This window comes from Ursus arctos, unplaced genomic scaffold (assembly GCF_023065955.2).
Source record: "Ursus arctos isolate Adak ecotype North America unplaced genomic scaffold, UrsArc2.0 scaffold_2, whole genome shotgun sequence".
NCBI lineage: Eukaryota > Metazoa > Chordata > Mammalia > Carnivora > Ursidae > Ursus > Ursus arctos.
In genome coordinates, this window is record NW_026622874.1 from 9,637,561 (window position 1) to 9,655,398 (window position 17,838).

The 17,838-nt window shown below is 49.5% G+C and overlaps 1 protein-coding gene and 1 long non-coding RNA gene across 6 annotated transcripts in view; both read right to left on the bottom strand.

Annotated features, from left to right (window-relative positions):
• Positions 1–577: 577 nt before the first annotated feature.
• On the bottom strand, positions 578–5,564 carry LOC123001602 (uncharacterized). Of its 5 annotated transcripts, none has more exons than XR_006410669.3 (6): positions 5,052–5,548; positions 4,448–4,650; positions 3,326–3,530; positions 2,743–2,847; positions 2,219–2,374; positions 578–1,960 (listed from the first exon to the last, which is right to left on the bottom strand). It is a non-coding gene; the product is annotated as an uncharacterized LOC123001602 (long non-coding RNA). The 5 variants fall into 5 exon arrangements; XR_008960448.1 differs by having other exon boundaries at positions 3,323–3,530; XR_007191376.2 differs by having other exon boundaries at positions 3,323–4,650; positions 5,052–5,557.
• A 3,025-nt stretch (positions 5,565–8,589) lies between these two features.
• The window catches only part of ADCY10 (adenylate cyclase 10), an 81,073-nt gene continuing 71,824 nt past the window's right edge, over positions 8,590–17,838 (bottom strand). Inside the window, exons 27-33 of the mRNA XM_044387949.3 lie at positions 16,286–16,490; positions 16,103–16,206; positions 15,323–15,431; positions 14,366–14,483; positions 12,237–12,432; positions 9,261–9,449; positions 8,590–8,751 (exon numbers count right to left, since the gene is read on the bottom strand). Coding sequence (XP_044243884.1) covers positions 8,590–8,751; positions 9,261–9,449; positions 12,237–12,432; positions 14,366–14,483; positions 15,323–15,431; positions 16,103–16,206; positions 16,286–16,490 — 1,083 coding nt within the window. The remainder of the gene's footprint in view (positions 8,752–9,260; positions 9,450–12,236; positions 12,433–14,365; positions 14,484–15,322; positions 15,432–16,102; positions 16,207–16,285; positions 16,491–17,838) is intronic.

Genomic DNA, 17,838 nt, shown 5'->3' on the forward strand with positions numbered 1-17,838 from the left:
CTTGACCTCAGCTGGAAGACAATATGGTGATAGCCTGTGGAGAGCTACGAATGTCTAAGGAGCAGTGATGGTTTCTAGGGATTTATTACTGTGATAAAGTCCCATGGAGGCACGAGCCCCTGGCCTCCATACCTTCACACTCAGGGAGCTGGCGGGACCGCCTGCGGGAGCGGATCTCCCAGGAACCGCATCCATCCCGGGATGTGGCAAAAAGAGGGACGCCTCCCCCAGCTCACAGAGGCGGGGTGCTGAGAACTGAGTACTGGGGAGTTTCCTCCTGCTGGGGCTCTGGTTTCCGAGCTGCCTGGGGAACATGCCAACCGGATGTATACTCAGGTGGGCTACTTTGGCGGGATTTAAGAGGAAACCTCAGCTGTGTCTTCCCCCTTAAAGCTGAAGGCTCCCTCCTGGCCCTTCTGGGTGATTCCAATGCCAACCAGGTTGGATTTAGGAACCAATGACTTAATCGTCCCAGCTGCCTGTGACGGCTGAGGGAGCGTTCTCGCAGAGGAGGAAAGTGGCATTTGTGTAGGGAACTGACCATGTTTTTCTGGTAGGTTCCCACACATACACGTTCTTCCTGTATATCGAGATATTTTATTATGAAGAATTTCAAACAGGCACAAAAGAGAATAGTAAAATCCACTTCCACATATCTGTCCTCAATGATTGCTTCATCCACTCCTTCCTTCCTTTTCCTCTTTTCTGAATTATTTGAAAACAACTCCCAAAACATGTCAGTTCACCCGACATTCTTTGGGCATCTTTAAAAATATGTAAATTTTCTTACATAACCATGATGTCACATTTAACAGAAACTTTTTAAAAAAAGATTTATTTATGAGAGAGAGAGTGCACAAGGGGAGGGGTAGAGAAAGAGTTCCACGCCAGACATGGGCTTGATCCCAAGACCCAGAGATCAAGACCTGAGCAGAAACCAAGAGGCCAGGGCTCAGCTGACAAAGCCACCCAGGTGTCCCTAATAGAGACATTAAAAAAAACAAACAAACAAAAAAAAGAAATCTTGCCATTTGCCATGACGTGGATGGAACTAGGGGGTTTTATGCTAAGCGAAATAAGTCAGAAAGACAATTACATAATCTCACTGATGTGCGGAATTTAACAAAAGAGGAAGAGAGGAAAAAATAAAACAAGACGAAACCAGAGAGGGAGACAAACCATAGACTCTTAATCATAGGAAACAAACTGAGGGTTGCTGAAGGGGCGATGGGGTCACTGGGGGATGGGTATTAAGGAGGGCACGTGATGTGATGAGCACTGGGTGTTGTATACGACTGATGAATCACAGACCCGTACCTCTGAAACCAATAATACATCCTATGTTAATTAACTGAATTAAAATTAAAAAAACACACATTTAAACAATAATTCCTTGACTACAGGGCGCGTGGGTGGCTCAGTTGGTTAAGCGTCTGCCTTCCTTCGCTCAGGTCATGATCCGGGGTGCTGGGAGCGAGCCCATGTGGGGCTCCCTGCTCAGGGGGGAGTCTGTTCTTCTGCCTCTGCCCCGGCTCGTGCTCTCTCTCTCTCTCGCTCACTCTCTCTCAAATAAATAAAATCTTCAAAAAAATAATTCCTTGATTTCATCTAAAACCTAGTTCATACTCAAATTTCCCCTTGTCTCAAAAATGGCATTTTACAAATAGTTTCTTCAAATCAGGATCCAAACACGGCCCCAGACACGATGTCGTTTGGGTTCCAGAAACAAGGACGGGAGCATAGTACTCAGCAGTTCGCCTTCTCCCCTCAGCACTGTGCCAGAGAAGCTTCCGGGTGAGCATGGAAAGAACTAGGCCACGGGCCAGTAGCACCTCGGGGGCCTTCTCTTGTGTTGATGCACCATGTTTAAAACCATTTCTGACTTCCTGGATATTTGTTTCTCGTTGTCTTGTTTTTGTCCATCCCAAGTGGTCCTGTCATTGTCACTTGTTCTCATGAACTAGTAACGAAAAAAGGCCAATGTAATTATTTGCAGCTACGAGCAGCACAGGGTGAGAACAGCCCCCTGGCAACGGGGATCTGAGGGTGATGGGGGTGGCTCTCGACCTCACTGCCCCATCACGTCCTTCCCAAAGCCCCCCGGGGCTGGCAGAAGGGCCCCTGGCTGGACTGTAAGAGGAACAGCGGGGGCAGGAGCAGGCCGGAGCTCCAGCACCTACAGGGGCCTGGCTGTGTTTACAAGGAAGGAAACACAAACCTTTCAAGCTCCCCGAGTCCCAGAGGACCTGCTGCTTCCAGCTTCCCTTTCCTCCTGCAAACAGGATGTTCAGCTATTGTCCGCTCTTGGCTCAGCTTTGGGTTTGATCGCCCGTCCATTCCTTCACGGGGAGCCTCGGGCCCCGCCGCAGGTGCCCTGAACAGAAGGAAGGGCTGGGTTCTTTATTTTTTCTTTATTTTTTTGGATCTCCCCCACTGGAAGGAGGAAGTCTGGCAGGTTTAGCATTCCCACCTCTGCTTCGGAGCCCTGCCCCCCAGTGCTGCGCGGCTGGCACGGTTGGGGTTTACTTTGCCCTCCTGCGCCCCAATCGCGGCTCTGCTGAGGCGGGGGGACCAGGCCAAGCGAAGGCCAGCTTGCTGAAAGCTTGGGGTTTTGCCTTCCCCACCTCGGACTCCAAGGACACTGAGCTTTGTCTCTAAATCCATTCTCGGGTCTTTCTCTGGCTTTCTATAGGGTTCTTTTTATAATGACAGAGTTTCTCAGCACTTGATAAAAGAGGGCACCTGGGTGGCTCAGTCGTTAAGGCTCTGCCTTCAGCTCACGGCATGATCCCAGGGTCCTGGGTTCGAGCCCTGCATCAGAGGCCTGCTTGTGTTCCCTCTCTTGCTCTGTCAAATAAATGAATAAAAATAAATTAAAAAAAAAAGAACTTGATAGAAAAAAACATAAGTGTTTCATTTATCTTGTAGGGGCTCTCTTAATATGTGCGAGAGACCCAGAGGAATGCGGAGCGTAGGGCTCCCACGGGCCCGGCACCCCTAAGTTTAATAAAGTTATTGCACTGTCCTATCTGGGAGCCAGTGGCCACATGCGGCCATTGACATTAAAATTATTTAAAATTGGGGCGCCTGGGTGGCTCAGTCATTAAGCATCTGCCTTCAGCTCAGGTCATGATCTCAGGGTCCTGGGATTGAGTCCCGCATCGGGCTCCCTGCTCGGCAGGAAGCCTGCTTCTCCCTCTCCCACTCCCCCTGCTTGTGTTCCCTCTCTCGCTGTGTCTCTCTGAAATATAAATAAAATCTTTAAAAAAAAATTATTTAAAATTAAACAGAATTTCCAGTTCAGATCCTCATTCACACTAACCACCTTCCAAGTGCTCAGTAGCTCCATGTGGTCTTGGAGAGTATGGAGACAGTGCAGAGACAGAGCATTTCCTCCATCACAGAAGGTTCTGTGGGACGGCGCTGGTGTAGACCAGGCCGGAGCTGCAGCCTTTGGGTTATTTGCACCCACACGCTCACAAGACTGGTGAAGACCATTCCAGCTGGAGGGAACAGCCTAAAGGTTCAGGCTGGGAGAGAGAGAGAGAGAGAGAGAAAGAGGAGAGGGAGGGAGGGAGGGAGGGAGAGGGCCAAATGTGATTGCAGCAGTCAATTTGGCCAGGACCCAGGCCCTGAGAGCCTTGCAGTCCAGGCTAAGAGATGGATGTTTTCCTGAAGGCAAACAGGCTTTTACGCAGAGGAGCAGCCCACAGGAATTTGCAGGTGCGCAAGCTCACCCTGCCGGTTGGGGGGGGGGGGGAATCTGAAATCAAACCACAGGTGCAGTTCATCCCGAGGCCATCGAGGAGCTCGGTCCCAGACCAGCTGGATTTTCCGCAGCGGCGGGAATGGAGATGGTCAGCAGGGTGTGAGGAGGGAGAGAGAACGGGAAAGGGCTTTGGCAGATTATAGCACCAGTGACCGGCACCGCTAAGGAATGGGAGGCGGGGTCACCAGCAGGTGATGCTGAGGGCGCTGGGGCAGAGGCCAGAGGGAGTGATGTCATAGTGCATTCCGCAAGTCTTGGGAAGATGCAAGCGCTCGAAACTTCCCCAGTCCCTAGTTGACCGGGCTTCTCCCTACCTGTACCTTGCCAGCATCCTCCTTGAAAAGCCAGCCTACGATTTCTCCATGTTCTGCCTCCTCCAGTATCTCTCAAATCAAAGACCTGACTCTGTCTCCACTGCCGCTTGTCTCCTGCAGACCGTCCTAATTCCGGGCCCGCAAGGGCAACTACCTCCCGTCTTCGTGTGGGCCCAGCTCCCTTCCAACCCGTGCTCCACAAAGGGCTGGTCTTTCGAAAACAGAAACGCGGTGCAGGTACTTCCTCAGGAAAGTGGTGCCTCTCCTAGTGCTGGCAGGATACGGTCCCAGCCCCTAAGCCGCCCGGTCCACCAGGCCTTTAGCAAGGCCAATCCCACCTGCCTCCCACATCCTCATCACGCACCGCCTGGCTCCGTGGAGCTCCGTTCAGACCACGTGGGGGGCCCAGGCTCTCCGTGGCCTCCACAACCTCCCAGACTGGCGAGTCTTCCCCTGGCTGAGTCCTCTTCTTCCAGGAAGCTTTCTAGAAACTTCTAAAGCCGCATAAGGGTGCGCGCCTCTCCATTTTGTTCTCCCACAAAGGCTGTGTGGTTCCCCTCCAGAATCCTGCATTTTAATTGCCTGTTTGTTCCCTCTGCAGAATTCGGAGGACCTTACCTTAATTAACTCCTAGCAACCTTTTAAGGTGGATACTATTATCATCCCCGTTTTATTTTTTTAAGATTTTATTTAATTGACAGAGAGAGACACGGCGAGAGGGGGAACACAAGCAGGGGGAGTGGGAGAGGGAGAATCAGGCTTCTCTGCTGAGCAGGGAGCCCAACGTGGGGCCCGATCCCAGGACCAGACGGTGGGATCATGACCTGTGCCACCTAGGCGCCCCCATCCCTGTTTTATAGCAAGGCAACTGCCCCACGAAGAGGTTAACTTGCCCAAGGACACCAAGCTAGCAACTGGCACTATGGCGACCCCATCCAGGGAGGTCCGGGGCCCACACTGTAACCGACCTGCAGAGGGGTCCTTATAGGTCCGTCCTCGTAGCCCCAGCGCAGAGCCCGGCCACCGCAGCTGATGAGAAGTAACTGGTTCATCTCCAGGAGGGTCCAGTTTACTCATCCAGTAAATATTAGGTTCCTACTTCTCGGGGTGCCTGTAAGAGTGAACTTGAGATGATCAGATGAAGATGTTAATACGTTCGTCAGTTTGCAAGCACTTTCCGAGCACTTCCTGCCTGACCCCAGGCCTGGAGGTAGGGAATGAGGACAGAGCCCCCGCCCTCCAGGGGTTCAGGGACTTGCAGAGGAGGGGGGTCAAGGGCGCATGTTAAAAAAAAAAAGGATCTATCTTCTCTTCTCCATTCCTCTCTGCTCCTGAAGCCTTCATGGATTAGGGGCCTTCTAAATGGGATTCTCAGCCGAATCCACCTTCTCCCGCGATGCGCCACCGTGGAAGCGGAAGTGGTTCTAAAGGTCTGAAGCCGCGAGCCGGCAGCTGGACTAGAACTTCAGGTCGGGCGGCGGCGGCCGCAGCCGGAGACGGTGCTGCCCTCTGCTGGCCGGAGAGGGGACGCGCCCACGGCCGCCCTGTCGGTGGGAGGCGGGATCGCAGCCGGAGCGGGACGCAGACCCGGGACGCTGCCCCAGTGTGCTGATTTTGGACGTGAGGGAAGTGACGGGAAGGTCACATAACTGGTTTGTGGCATGGTCGCGGCCGGAAACCAAGTGCAGGGTTCCTGTAAAGCCCGATGCAATCTCCTCTGGACTCGGGCACGTGCAAGGGCGGATCTTCCCAATGCAGCCTGGGAGTTACAGGGCTGCACTTCCAGTAACCCCCTGCCTTCTCCCTGTCCCCCTAGCCCAGCCTTCGCTTTGGCTTGCTCGGAAGCCAGTCCGATAAGCCGATAAGGGGAAAGACGCTTTTGAAGTTTGGGGCAAGGAAGGATTGTGGGCACCCTCACATCCCAGCTCCTCACTGGAGGCCTTCCTCTCTCCTGGGTTCTAGTCATTTAATGGCAGGCCCTGCCCCAGGCAGGGGGGTATGGGGGGGAGGCAGGGAGGACGGCAGCCCTCACCTCCAGGACAGAGCACCCTCTGTAGGATGGGGTGCCAGACACTTGGCCTGCATCTCCAGTAAGCTCCAGTCAAACGCAGGCCAAGCTGTGCTCCCGCCCAGGCTGTCCTACATACCCGCCCATCTTCATGCCACTTGCCCTCCAGCCACTCCAGGAAGGGACAATGTAACCAAAATGACTTGTTTCTGAGGCAGTTCAGCTAAGTCTCCTGAGATGTCTGGCTCTTATGGGTGCGACTCTCCACGGCTCTATTCTAACCACGGCGCAGGGGGCCAGGCGAGCTGTACTGGCGCACCTGCTTCCTCTGATGGACTTACGAGCTTGCCAAGGTCAAGGGTTGGTGTTTTATGTCTTCGTAGCATAACCTCCGCTCCTTCGTCAGTTCCTGGTACGAGGTGATGAGTCAAGACGCGTTGGTTGGATGAGTAAATAAGTAAATGATGACAATGGATGATGACGAAATAATGAGGGCGGTTAGAAGCGAGTAATTTTTTTTTTTAAGATTTTTTATTTATTTATGTGACAGAGAGACAGCCAGCGAGAGAGGGAACACAGCAGGCGAGTGAGAGAGGAAGAAGCAGGCTCCCAGCAGAGGAGCCCGATGTGGGACTGGATCCCGGAACGCCGGGATCACGCCCTGAGCCGAAGGCAGACGCTTTAAGGACTGCACCACCCAGGCGCCCCAGAAGCGAGTAATTTTGGTGCAGCACCATGAGACAAGGACCCAACCTCCCGGAAAACAACTTTGAAGGGGATGATACTTACATGCAGGTTATTGTTTGACGTGTTTATTTAAAAATCAGTCATCTGTCTACTACTAAGTTTTTTTACTTGTGTGGCGTGTTGTCACATTTCCAGCACCTTTTCACCTCTGTCATCTGCGGTCCTCACACCCGTGCTCCAGGACAGGGAGGTTAGGTGACGAACCACAGGAATAAAGTACGTGTGCGGCAGAGCTCGTGCTGGAACTTAACGCTGTAATTTCCTGGGCTGCTGTTCTCCCCACTGCCCAGGCCACCAGGCCTCTGCGGGGCACAGTTATGTTACCAGGATGAAAAATACACATCTTCGCTTTGTGCAGGACAGTGAAATCCTGGCCTACTAGAGAAACAGCCGTCTGGTGGCACTGCCACCACCATCTCTAGGAGAAATGCGGGTGTGCGTTAAAGCAGGACATCTCGAGGCCCATCAGGAGAACCTCCTCCCGGGATCAGAAGAGGACTGGAATCGACAAATGGAAGTCCTGGTACACCTGCTTGAGATGGCCACCTGCGTCCATGGAATGAGCTAGCACCAGCGAGCTGTGGCCATGAAGAGATGGGCTGAGTCTACATGGATTCCACACCCTCAGAGGCACAAAATGCCACTAAGAACTGTTCTGTGTGGGGCGCCTGGGGGGCTCCGTCGGTTAAGCATCTGCCTTCAGCTCAGGTCATGATCCCATGATCCCAGGGTCCTGGGATTGAGCCCCTATCTGCTTCTCCCTCTGCCTGCTGCTCCCCCTGCTTGTGCTCTCTCTCTCTCTCTGTCAAATAAATAAAATCTTAAAAAACAAAAACAAAAAACCCCAACTGTTCTGTCTGCCAACAAAGAGAGACAGCGTCGGCGGGTGGCTCTGGGGCATGTTCTCGAGCGTCTGGGAAGCGAAGTCGAGTGCTGTTACTCTCTTAAACCAAACAAGCAAACGAACTCTACACATGTACATATACCTCTGAATTACTAGTATTTCAACTTTAAAAAATCTATTTCCACGGATACTTGGTGCATGTGGAAGCCGCAGTCAGCCGCCACAACACGGTGTCTGCAAATCGTGCCCTACGGACCGTGAAAAGAACTTGCCATTTGCAATACTGCGCACACTACAGACAAAAGACAGAACAACTGGACATGGGGCGCCTGGGTGGCACAGCGGTTAAGCGTCTGCCTTCGGCTCAGGGCGTGATCCCGGTGTTGTGGGATCGAGCCCCACATCAGGCTCCTCCGCTATGAGCCTGCTTCTTCCTCTCCCACTTCCCCTGCTTGTGTTCCCTCTCTCGCTGGCTGTCTCTATCTCTGTCGAATAAATAAATAAAATCTTAAAAAAAAAAAAAAAAACAACTGGACATGTACAAATAAACATTTTTGGTTTAATAGATTCACTAGAAATGTTTTTGTCACAACATGGACCATTTTGATATGGACATTCTTCCACAGGACACACATTTTTGCATGGACCGAAATGAACAGGTCAAGCTGAAAGTGAGAGGCGAAGGCGGTTTGTGTGAGACGGGGAGACAGTAAACACGAGCCCGCCGACCCTTTCTGACCCTCCAGAAAGAGAGGGAAGAAACCAGCGTGTCTGGTTCTGTGTCTGGAACGAAAGAGAATATGCGGGAACCTGGGGGGGGGGCGGTGCCGGCTGCAGAGAAAGGGTAATGATGGGTAATCGCAAGAGGAGGAGTCTTACTGAAATCTTTGTCCTCTTGCATGAAATGTTAGAAAGGATTGTCCAGGATATTTACTCTCATCAGGAATTTGTTTTTTTGAATATCCTGCATGTTTACCTTGCCAGATACAATTTTTTCCCATGACGGGAGCCTCGAGATTGTTTGAAGCCATGGGTCTTCTGTTAACTCGGAGCTTGAGTACCACCATTCCTGAGAGGAGGGAGAGGGCCAAGAATTAAGCAGTGCTCCTCGACTTGTGTGACCAAGGCTGGGCTCGTACAGAAATGGTCTAGCATCCTTGAGCTTTCAGAACCATGTGAACCCACAGACAAGTGATGAATTTTGCTGCCCAAACTCAAATACTGACACATGACCCTTTAAATAAACCCATACAAGTGTACATCCATTCACTTCAACAAATGCTGAGTACAAGGCGCCATGTTGGATGCCATGCAACATGACACAGACTGGAAAGCGGTGAGGGCCACAACGAAGGGGCAGAGATCTTGCTGAAGCTGATGTGAATGTGAGGGAGAGTCTATGGGAACTCAAAGGGGAAGAGGAGGCACACACATCTGAACTACAGATCTATCAACCCTTTCAGGAATTGTCCAGAAAGACCTCCCAGGCTTGGGGAAGCCTAACCAGGCAGCAAGCTTCCGGGGCTTCCTTGGAAAGGTGGGCATCCCCATCCCAGCTTGCTGGTTGGCGGGACCTACTTTGCTCATGTTCAGCCAGCATTTCTCCAGCACGTTCCCCTGTGTCTCAGAGAGCTGTAAGGCTGTGTTCAGGAAGAGGTCACAGTTCTGCCCGTCTCCCATTAGTATACAGACATAGGCCATCAGGTGGTAGAGCCTTGGGTAGAAGACAGGGCCGGTGGTATTCTGAGCCACCAGACTCTCCAAGTTCTGAAGGAAAAACAGCATATTCGAATCAGAAAGGGGTCCTTGGCTGCAAAGATTGTTCCTCCACAGATAATTTGGGAACATTTCAAAGCTTCAAGCAATCAAATGAAAAAGCACATTACAGAGACATACATAGGAAGCAGTGGACGTAAGTTGACACGCATCAAGTGGCATAGCCTCGGCGGTCCCCCCAGACCAAGAATGCGATATGGGGGGGGGCTCGCTAACCCTTCTCTGCAACCACTTTTTAGAAAAATATCTTTTCTTTTGATTACCAAAGCAACATAAGTTATTGTTCAAAATGTGGGGGGAAAAGTATAGAATATGAATTACCCATAAGTCTAGCACCCAGAAAGAAATATTTTTAACATTTGGGTACATCCTTTCCCACTTATTTCTCTGCCCTCCCCTTCTCTAAAAAAAACAAACAAAAAAGTAAGCAAGCTGGATGTGGCATGATAATAGCAGAACTACGCTTTTTACGTCATGCGAGAGAAGATGGAAGATGTGCCCCATAGAAGCGTCACCTCTGAATTCCAGCCAACGGCTGCCCTTGGGGAATGTGGGCCTAGAGTCACCAGATACTCCAGTTTTTAAAAGAAGAGTCAGAAATTCAGAATTTTTATATCAGATATCCCAATGTTTAAATGCACCATGTCCGACTTAACCAAGTCCTCTTTGTAAAGTACATATAGTTTTTCTTTTCTCCTAGTTTTTTTAATGCTATCAACCTGAGATCAACATCTTTATAGATAAATTTTTGTTTGCCATCTGATTATTTCCTTAGGATAATTCCCAGGGAGAGAATTAACCGAGGTGCATTATTTTAAAGATATTTTGCCAGAATGCTCTCTGGAAAGTTTGTGGGAGTCTTTCAGAGTACAAATATGTCTTCTTTCATGTCTTTGCTAATTTCATGGTCAATGAAATGATGTCTTATTGTTTTATTGCATTTATTTCAATATTACAGAAATTGAATCAAAACTTGGGAGTTTTCTGGACTGATCTGTTCCATGTCTATTTAGCCCATCGATAACTGAAAAAATGAAACATCTACTGGGAACAAGGCATTGTTCTGTGTACAGTGGGAGACACACACTTTGCTCTTCATTCGTGGTTTCGTGGTCTCTCCGTTCCCTCCATCACACCTTCCCAGTTCCGGGACCCCCTCCCCTACCGGCTTCTCCAACTCAGATAAATCACAAAGTCCTCAGGGTTTTTCTCATCTTTCTTGTAACCCCGGTAGCACCTACTGTATTTTTAACCTGTACTGGCTTTGGGATAGGTGAGTGTTATCGCTTTACTACTCACTAAATAACGATGTGCTTTCTTTTCAGCACCTGCTAGTTTGTCTATCTGGATTTTCATATATTAGTTTGGCCGAAAGTATGGTACACCTTTATTATTAATCAATAGTTAGAAGTGATAATGACAGCCAATTCATTTGTCATATGTAATGTGCCTGGTAGTTGGGAAAAAAAAAAAAGAGAGAGAGAGAGAGAGAGAATGTTGGAATAAATCATGTGTAAGATGGTAAACAAACAAACAAACAAACAAAAAACCTATTTTTTTCTGACCAACATGGAGTTAAGCATGTCTCAAATCCCTCATAAGTCATTCTCTCAACTTAAGGAATGATGTTTACTCTATCAAATTACATGAAATTACACAATACAGAATAATTATGTAAAACAAAATAATGTTTTATATAACCAAGCAAGTCCATGTCCTCAGTGAGAGCCAGCAGAATGCTTTATTATCAGAACAAATAAATACATGCTTTACGTCAAGGAGGTCCCTAGATCATGAGAGGGTAGTCTGGTCAATGTCTTGATCTTAAAGCCTTCTAAGACCCTGAGCAGAGAAGCCAGGCAAGCCTGTCTAGACTTCTAACCTGCCAAACCGTGAGGTCACAAATCTGTGTTATTTAAGCTGTTAGGTGTGTGGTAACTGGGGACCCAGCAGTGGACAACGAATACACTTGTGCCCAGTTTTTAAGAGAACAAGGCAAACACGCCACAGAGTCAGCCCTTCACTCCCTTGGAGGGCATGCCCAGTCTAGGCTGTAAACCTAGAGGTGTGATTTGCTCCCCCTTGTGCCCCTACAGCTGTACCTGGTGGTCACTACATAGCAGCTGAATATTTTCCTTATGTATCTACTTTTGCACTCAGCACAATTTTGTTCAGTGAGTGGAAGAGATGCACGTTGCGTAATGCTTGTATTGAAGTGTTTGAAAACTCATTTCACAAGTTGTTTTTTTTGTTTTGTTTTTTGAAGAAGTTAACTTAAAAGACACACTCAGGATCAGCTGGAATATTTTAAATTTCCACGTGCGAAGACTTACCCACCAAGCTGTTTATCACAGGAACAGCAGTAAAATGCTATGAAAAATTCCTGTCCCAGAACAGTTTGGCAGATTGTCCAACAAGATCTTTGAGATCTAATCTATGAGAGAAAATACTATGCTTCCTCTTAACTCGTGGTGTAGAAAACGACGTACTGACAGGAAATCATTCGCACTATATTTTATTTGATAGCACGTTTTAAAAATGGAAATGTGCACATGTGCATACCTGGAAAAAAATCCGAACCGTGGTGTCTCGATACGTAAAAAGTGGTTCTCTCTGAGTAGTAAGGTAGTGGGCAATTTATATTTTCCTCTAATTTGGGGGGAAGGCATTACCTTAACATGTTGTACTATCAACATATACATTCTGGAATCCGAGAAAATAATTATCACAAGGACGTGGACAGATGCCCACTCAACGAGCGGTTTCTCGTGGGCTCACCTTCAGCAGCTCGACTCCACTGTCTTGGGCGTTCTCAGATTGGCCCTCGATCTGCTTTTGAAGGTAGAGAACTTCCCCCTCCATGTACCTACAGATTCCTTCATAGTAGAGAGCTGTCGGCGTTCTTCTGGGCACTAGGTTTTTAGCTCTGCTGGAGAATATGTGGAAGTTGTCCCACTCCTGAAGCCTGGCATACCTGCGCCACCACAGAAGGACACAAGTCGGTGGGGCCCTTGGAAGGAGCTGAGGTTCTGCGAGTAACAGCTCCCAGCACCTGCGCCTGGAAGCCTGCCGTCTGCTCCCCGGTGGGAATGCTGGGGTAGGGAGCGGGGCAAGAATAGAATGTTTTTGATGGTTTGAGGCAAAGAGAATCCTCGGGAACGCTCAGGTAATATTAGCAACCAGTTATTTAACTCTTTGGACTCTAAAAAAGCGTAGGCTATCGGACGCTTGGAGCTATACATTCTAGAGCTGGAAGACATCGCTCCCGTTCCAAGGAGAGAGGGCCTAGGCCAGTGCTGCTCGAAGTGTGGGCCACAGACTGGGATCACCAGTGTCACCTGGCTGCTCCTTAGAAAGGCAGGCTCGCTGGTCCCACCCACATCTGCGGAATCAGACCCTCTGGCGATGGATGGGGCCAGGAATCCGAGTTAATAAGTGTTAACAAGACTTCCAGGTGATTCCTGTGCCCATGAAAGTGTGACGAGCCCTGGCCTAGGCCACAGCTGTTGAAAGAAAATAGAGTAGAATAAAAAATTAAGATGACGGGGTGCCTGGGTGGCGCAATCGTTAAGCGTCTGCCTTCGGCCGAGGGTGTGATCCCAGAGTTCTGGGATCAAGCCCCCCATCAGGCTCCTCCACTGGGAGCCTGCTTCTTCCTCTCCCACTCCCCCTGCTTGTGTTCCCTCTCTTGCTGGCTGTCTCTGTCAAATAAATAAATAAAATCTTAAAAAAAAAAATTAGGATGACTTTTGGACTTTAGATTCCTTGAATTTTTATTCACATGGGCAAGTTAATTCGACTTGGGACTTTAATTTCTTTGGACTTTTACTGGTGAGGGTAATTAATTTGTGGAGTTCAATTTCTCCCAAGGAATTTTATAAAAACTCCCAAGGAGTTTATTTCTCTTCAATGTTGGAACTGCTCTAGTTTGTGGCACTTTGCATAGGACTGTCTTCGTGTTCTCATTTAATTTCATCACCAAATTGAACTATTGGGCTGCATGGCTGCATATGTGATACAGGAGGTAGACTAGGGAATGATGCTGTGCAAGTAATTGAACGAATGTTCTGGAACCTTGCTGTTGCTCTACTTCCTTGAAGGTACGACCATAGCTGCAGCTTGACTGAATTAAAAACTTGATGAGTTAAAGGCATTAAGCCCAGGCTTGATGGGGTAACGGGGTACAGAAGGGTGCTGCTTCCCCTCCCACAGATTCCTTTCAGGGGAGGGAGCTCAGCGGTGCAAAGCACGACCTCTCTTCCCCTGCTTCACTCATGGCTCCAGTGGTCCGGAGGGACGGGTTGTTGGCGACTGTGGGAAAGGAGGGAGGCAGGGGTAGCCCAGGACCTGGCCCCCTCTGGCCCGAGGGGCAGGAAGGCCCACAGGGAGCTTCGTATGGCTCTTCTGTCTGCCGTGTGGCGGAAAGAAGCCCGTTTTGATGGGGGAGAACAGCAGATTTCCAGAACTGCCTGCTGCCGAGTGGGCAAACCTAATACTGGGGTTCAAAATTAGGAAGCCCACCCGCCCGCAGACACAAGCCGCATCTTCCAACATCACTTCTGTCAACAATGGTTTTCAATATACTTCCATCCTGGCGGGGCGGTGCGCAAGTGGCGCTATTTATGTGTCTCCCTCAAGCCCCAAACACTCCTCAGAAGCCAGTACTCTTACCCCTCTGTGCTAATAAATGCTTGTTGCACTGAATACAACTGAGGTGGTCTTGCCTAAGGGGGATGAACTAGGTGGCCCCCCAGGGTGCCTTTCAACGTAAATCCACTCTGACGCCTTCGATCTGTCTCCGTATAAATTATAAACTCTTTTTCTTTTCTTTTTTAATCTCATAGAACTCTTCTTGAGGAGTCAACCTTTTCCAGTTTGGGAGTTAGTGATATGCAACACATCGTTACCAGATAGCTACACAGGAATAGAGTCCCAGGAGGATTCCGCTTTGGAATTTGAGGATTCTGTTGTCTTCGTTTTGGTATATGAATTCCAAACATTCTTCAAATGTCTTATAAACAAAGCCTAAAAAAGAGAGAAACAGGAGAGCTTTGGTGGTGGGTGGGGGTGGTCCTGTTCTAGCCTAGTAGCTCCTTGTGGGGAGAGGCCATCATCTCTGTTTAGAGACTCCGAAGGGTCCTGTGGAGGGCAACAACCTTGTGACCACAGTGCCCCGTGTTTGCAGAGCCCCAGCTTCCGTGCATGTGTATGCACACAGGGTACAATTCCATAGACTCACCCAGGCAGGAGTGGAGTTTCAACCAGCCCTCCCCTGGGAGCCCTGCTGGAGTTGGCCTCAGTGCAGCCTGGGACCTGCCCATTGCCCCACCCCGGCCTCCCTCTTCAAAATCACAGGGTGGGGAAGGAATGCCCAGCTTGGCCTGATTTACTACGGAGCTGAGGGCTGCCTATCTGATGTAACCAGGAGTATCCGGACAGAACTTGTTTTCCAACAGCTTCCAGTGCCTGGACCCATTCGCAATTCCACCCTTCGTCCTAAAGCATGAGTCTTTGAGTATATTCTGTGAACAAGTCCTCTAGTAAAAGGCACATATAGGGACCGACATGTGTGTCGGTCCCTACACTGGTGGGTAAGTTGATCTCCCCCTTAAACGGGCAGCTTAAACCCAACAGGTTCTTCTGGACTAAACTCTCCTCCTTGCTGGTCCTTCATAATCCTTGCACCTTCCAGAGGGCTCCTCAGCTCTTCCACCATGCTCTCCCCTTCCCGGTCCTAGAGGTCTTTCCAGCCAGACTCCTAGTGGTCTGAAGACCCCCGCCCTGACAGCTGCCACACCACACCAAGCACACAGTGTGGGGACACCGTGCCCCCGCTTGCTTGTAGGTCCCCAAGCCACATTTACCAGCATAAAGCATGATGTCCAGGCAGACAAAATAGAAGAAGGCCTTGCTGAAGATGTGCTCTTCTGTTATAGAAAGTTCCCACAGCCACCCCAGCACCTGGATCAATTGCTTGTTTCTGTGGCAAGGAAGGTAGTAAGATTAGGAAGTGCTGGGGAGGAGAGATGGAGTTGAGTGCTGGTCTTGTTTCCATGCTACCCATAATTCCAGACCAAATATGGCCCTTACGCAGATTTCAGACCCACTCCCAAATCTCAAACTGGCTCTTTGCTCAAACTGTTGTCACAGACCTCTGTATCAGGGCCACCAGAGTCAGGCCAAGTTGGCAGGAGCTTCTGGTCCCGGGGGCTCTTCTCTGGGCATTTGCCTTCCCTGTGAGACTCGCCCCTTTCCCTCCAGGGAAGGCCTGATCCCCAAGCAGGGTGATTGACCGACTCTCCTCCAGTCACTGAGAGTAAACAGACTAGGGGTGATGTATGGGAAAGAAAGCTGTGCAGGGGCGCCTGGCTGGCTCGGTCAGCGGAGCGTGCAACTCTTGATCTCAGGGTTGTAAGTTTGAGCCCCATGTTGGATGTAGCGATTACTTTAAAAAAATAATAAAATCTTAAAAAAAAAAAAAAAAGAATGCTGTGCAAAGAACAGTGGTATCCCAAAAACTATGATTATCAGTCACATCTTACTGTAAGTCCTGGTCCTTTGCCACCCAATGGCCAGGGTCAAGTGAGCCCAGAAGGCTCAATTACAATGGCTTCCTCCCTCTAATTTTGGAAAATGCTTTCAGCTAAATACCTGTTTTTCAAGAAGAGAGATTTACTAAGCCAGCAGAGGACCATGTAGTGTCTGTTGGGATCCCGGAGCAGTGCCCACATCTTGTGGGCTCGAGAGCCTGGGAAGAAAACAATTCCAGTACATTTCGGGGTGTTACTTGTATTCCGCATATCCCTTCTTGCCCAGACAAACCTTACCTAAGTCAATGGCCAAGTCCAAGTGACCCATTAAAAGCTTGGTGTAGCCCAGTGTATCAGCCACATAGGACACGATTTCAATGCCCACGCCTTTTAGGGGGAGGTTGAAGATCTGTTCCATGACCATGATTTCGTGTTTGAACCACACGCCCTGGTGCCCGGCCAGCTGGTGGTGCAGTGAATAGTCCAGATAGGCCCTGATGATCTGAAATGGAGAAGAGTGGAGAAGAGGAGTGGATGGAACCAAGGCAGGAAGGCCAGGGGCAGCGCCCAGTGTTGGCCAGGGAACATGTGTTCATTGAGCTTGAGAGTGGAGCTGGTCGTTTGGGCAAGGCATGGGCTTAGGTGCAGATATTAAACTGGGTCTCTGCCACCTGTTTCTTGGATCCTCCAGGGCACGCTCGATGGCTCCTCTTGCCCACAGAGTCAGTGGGGAGGCATTTAGGAGAAGGGGACTTTTTTCCTAGAATTCTTCAAATCACACAAAATAAGCAGGCCACAAATTCTGTGTTACTGGCAGTTCTATGGGCACTTGTTAAACCACAAAGTCGATCTGAGGGAGTTCCTGTATTCCTGATCTGGGCTGTGTTTCCAATGTGGCTACCAGAAGGGAAGGGCAGCCGGAAATTGTGGACCAGGAGAGGACTGACGGGCAAATGAAACGTCCAAAGCTATACAAGAGCCCAGGACTTCTTGGATTTGGACCAAAAGCAGAGTCCAACTGCTTTCCTCTATGGGGGAAAATTTGAAGCTCAGAGGCTATGTGGCTTGCCAGTGGTCACGCCACAGATAGGTGAAGTTCCGGAAACTACTCTCTCGGGGCTCATTCTGGTTCTGTGTGTTATCCAACAATGAGTGTCTCGTTTGCTTTTGAGCACCCAGGGGAGCACTTGCCAGGCTGCTCTGCCTTCGATCATGGCCATATTGTCAACAAGCCTCTATCGATTCACTTTCCAGTTTGGGCTTTTCCGCTATAGTCTCCTGTCCCCCAGTGCCACCATGTTTTTAAGAGACAGCTCCCCAAATATGGAGGGGAATTAAAGGATTTCATTCACTAAATATTTGTTGAGTGCCCATTATGTGCCAGACATTGTTATTGAAGCTCACGATGGGAAAAGGTAGCAGACAAGGTCCCTGCTCTCAGGGACTTTATAGGCCGGTAGCGGATGGACTCAGGCTACACACTAAAAAAGGAGCAAACGAGAAAATGTCAGATGGTGAGAAGAGCTACTACAACAGGGTGACAGGTTAAAGAGTCAACGGGCTAGGTGGTCAAGAAAGGCCTATGACGGAGGTGACCTTCAAGCTGATAAGCACGGAGCCCTGTAAAGGTCTGGGAGTGTCCACTGCAAAGACCCTACAAGGGGATTGAACACGTTTGAGGAACCACAAGAGGTCTGATATGGCTGGGTTTAGTGGCCCAGGGAGCTACAGGAGGAGGATGGGCAGAGGGCTGTATTTGATGGGCTTTATAAATATTTACGTATCCTGGGCTATTGGAAGGTACTAATGCTGGGGACAGACTCCTGGCTAGGAATTTAAGCCCCTCCAGC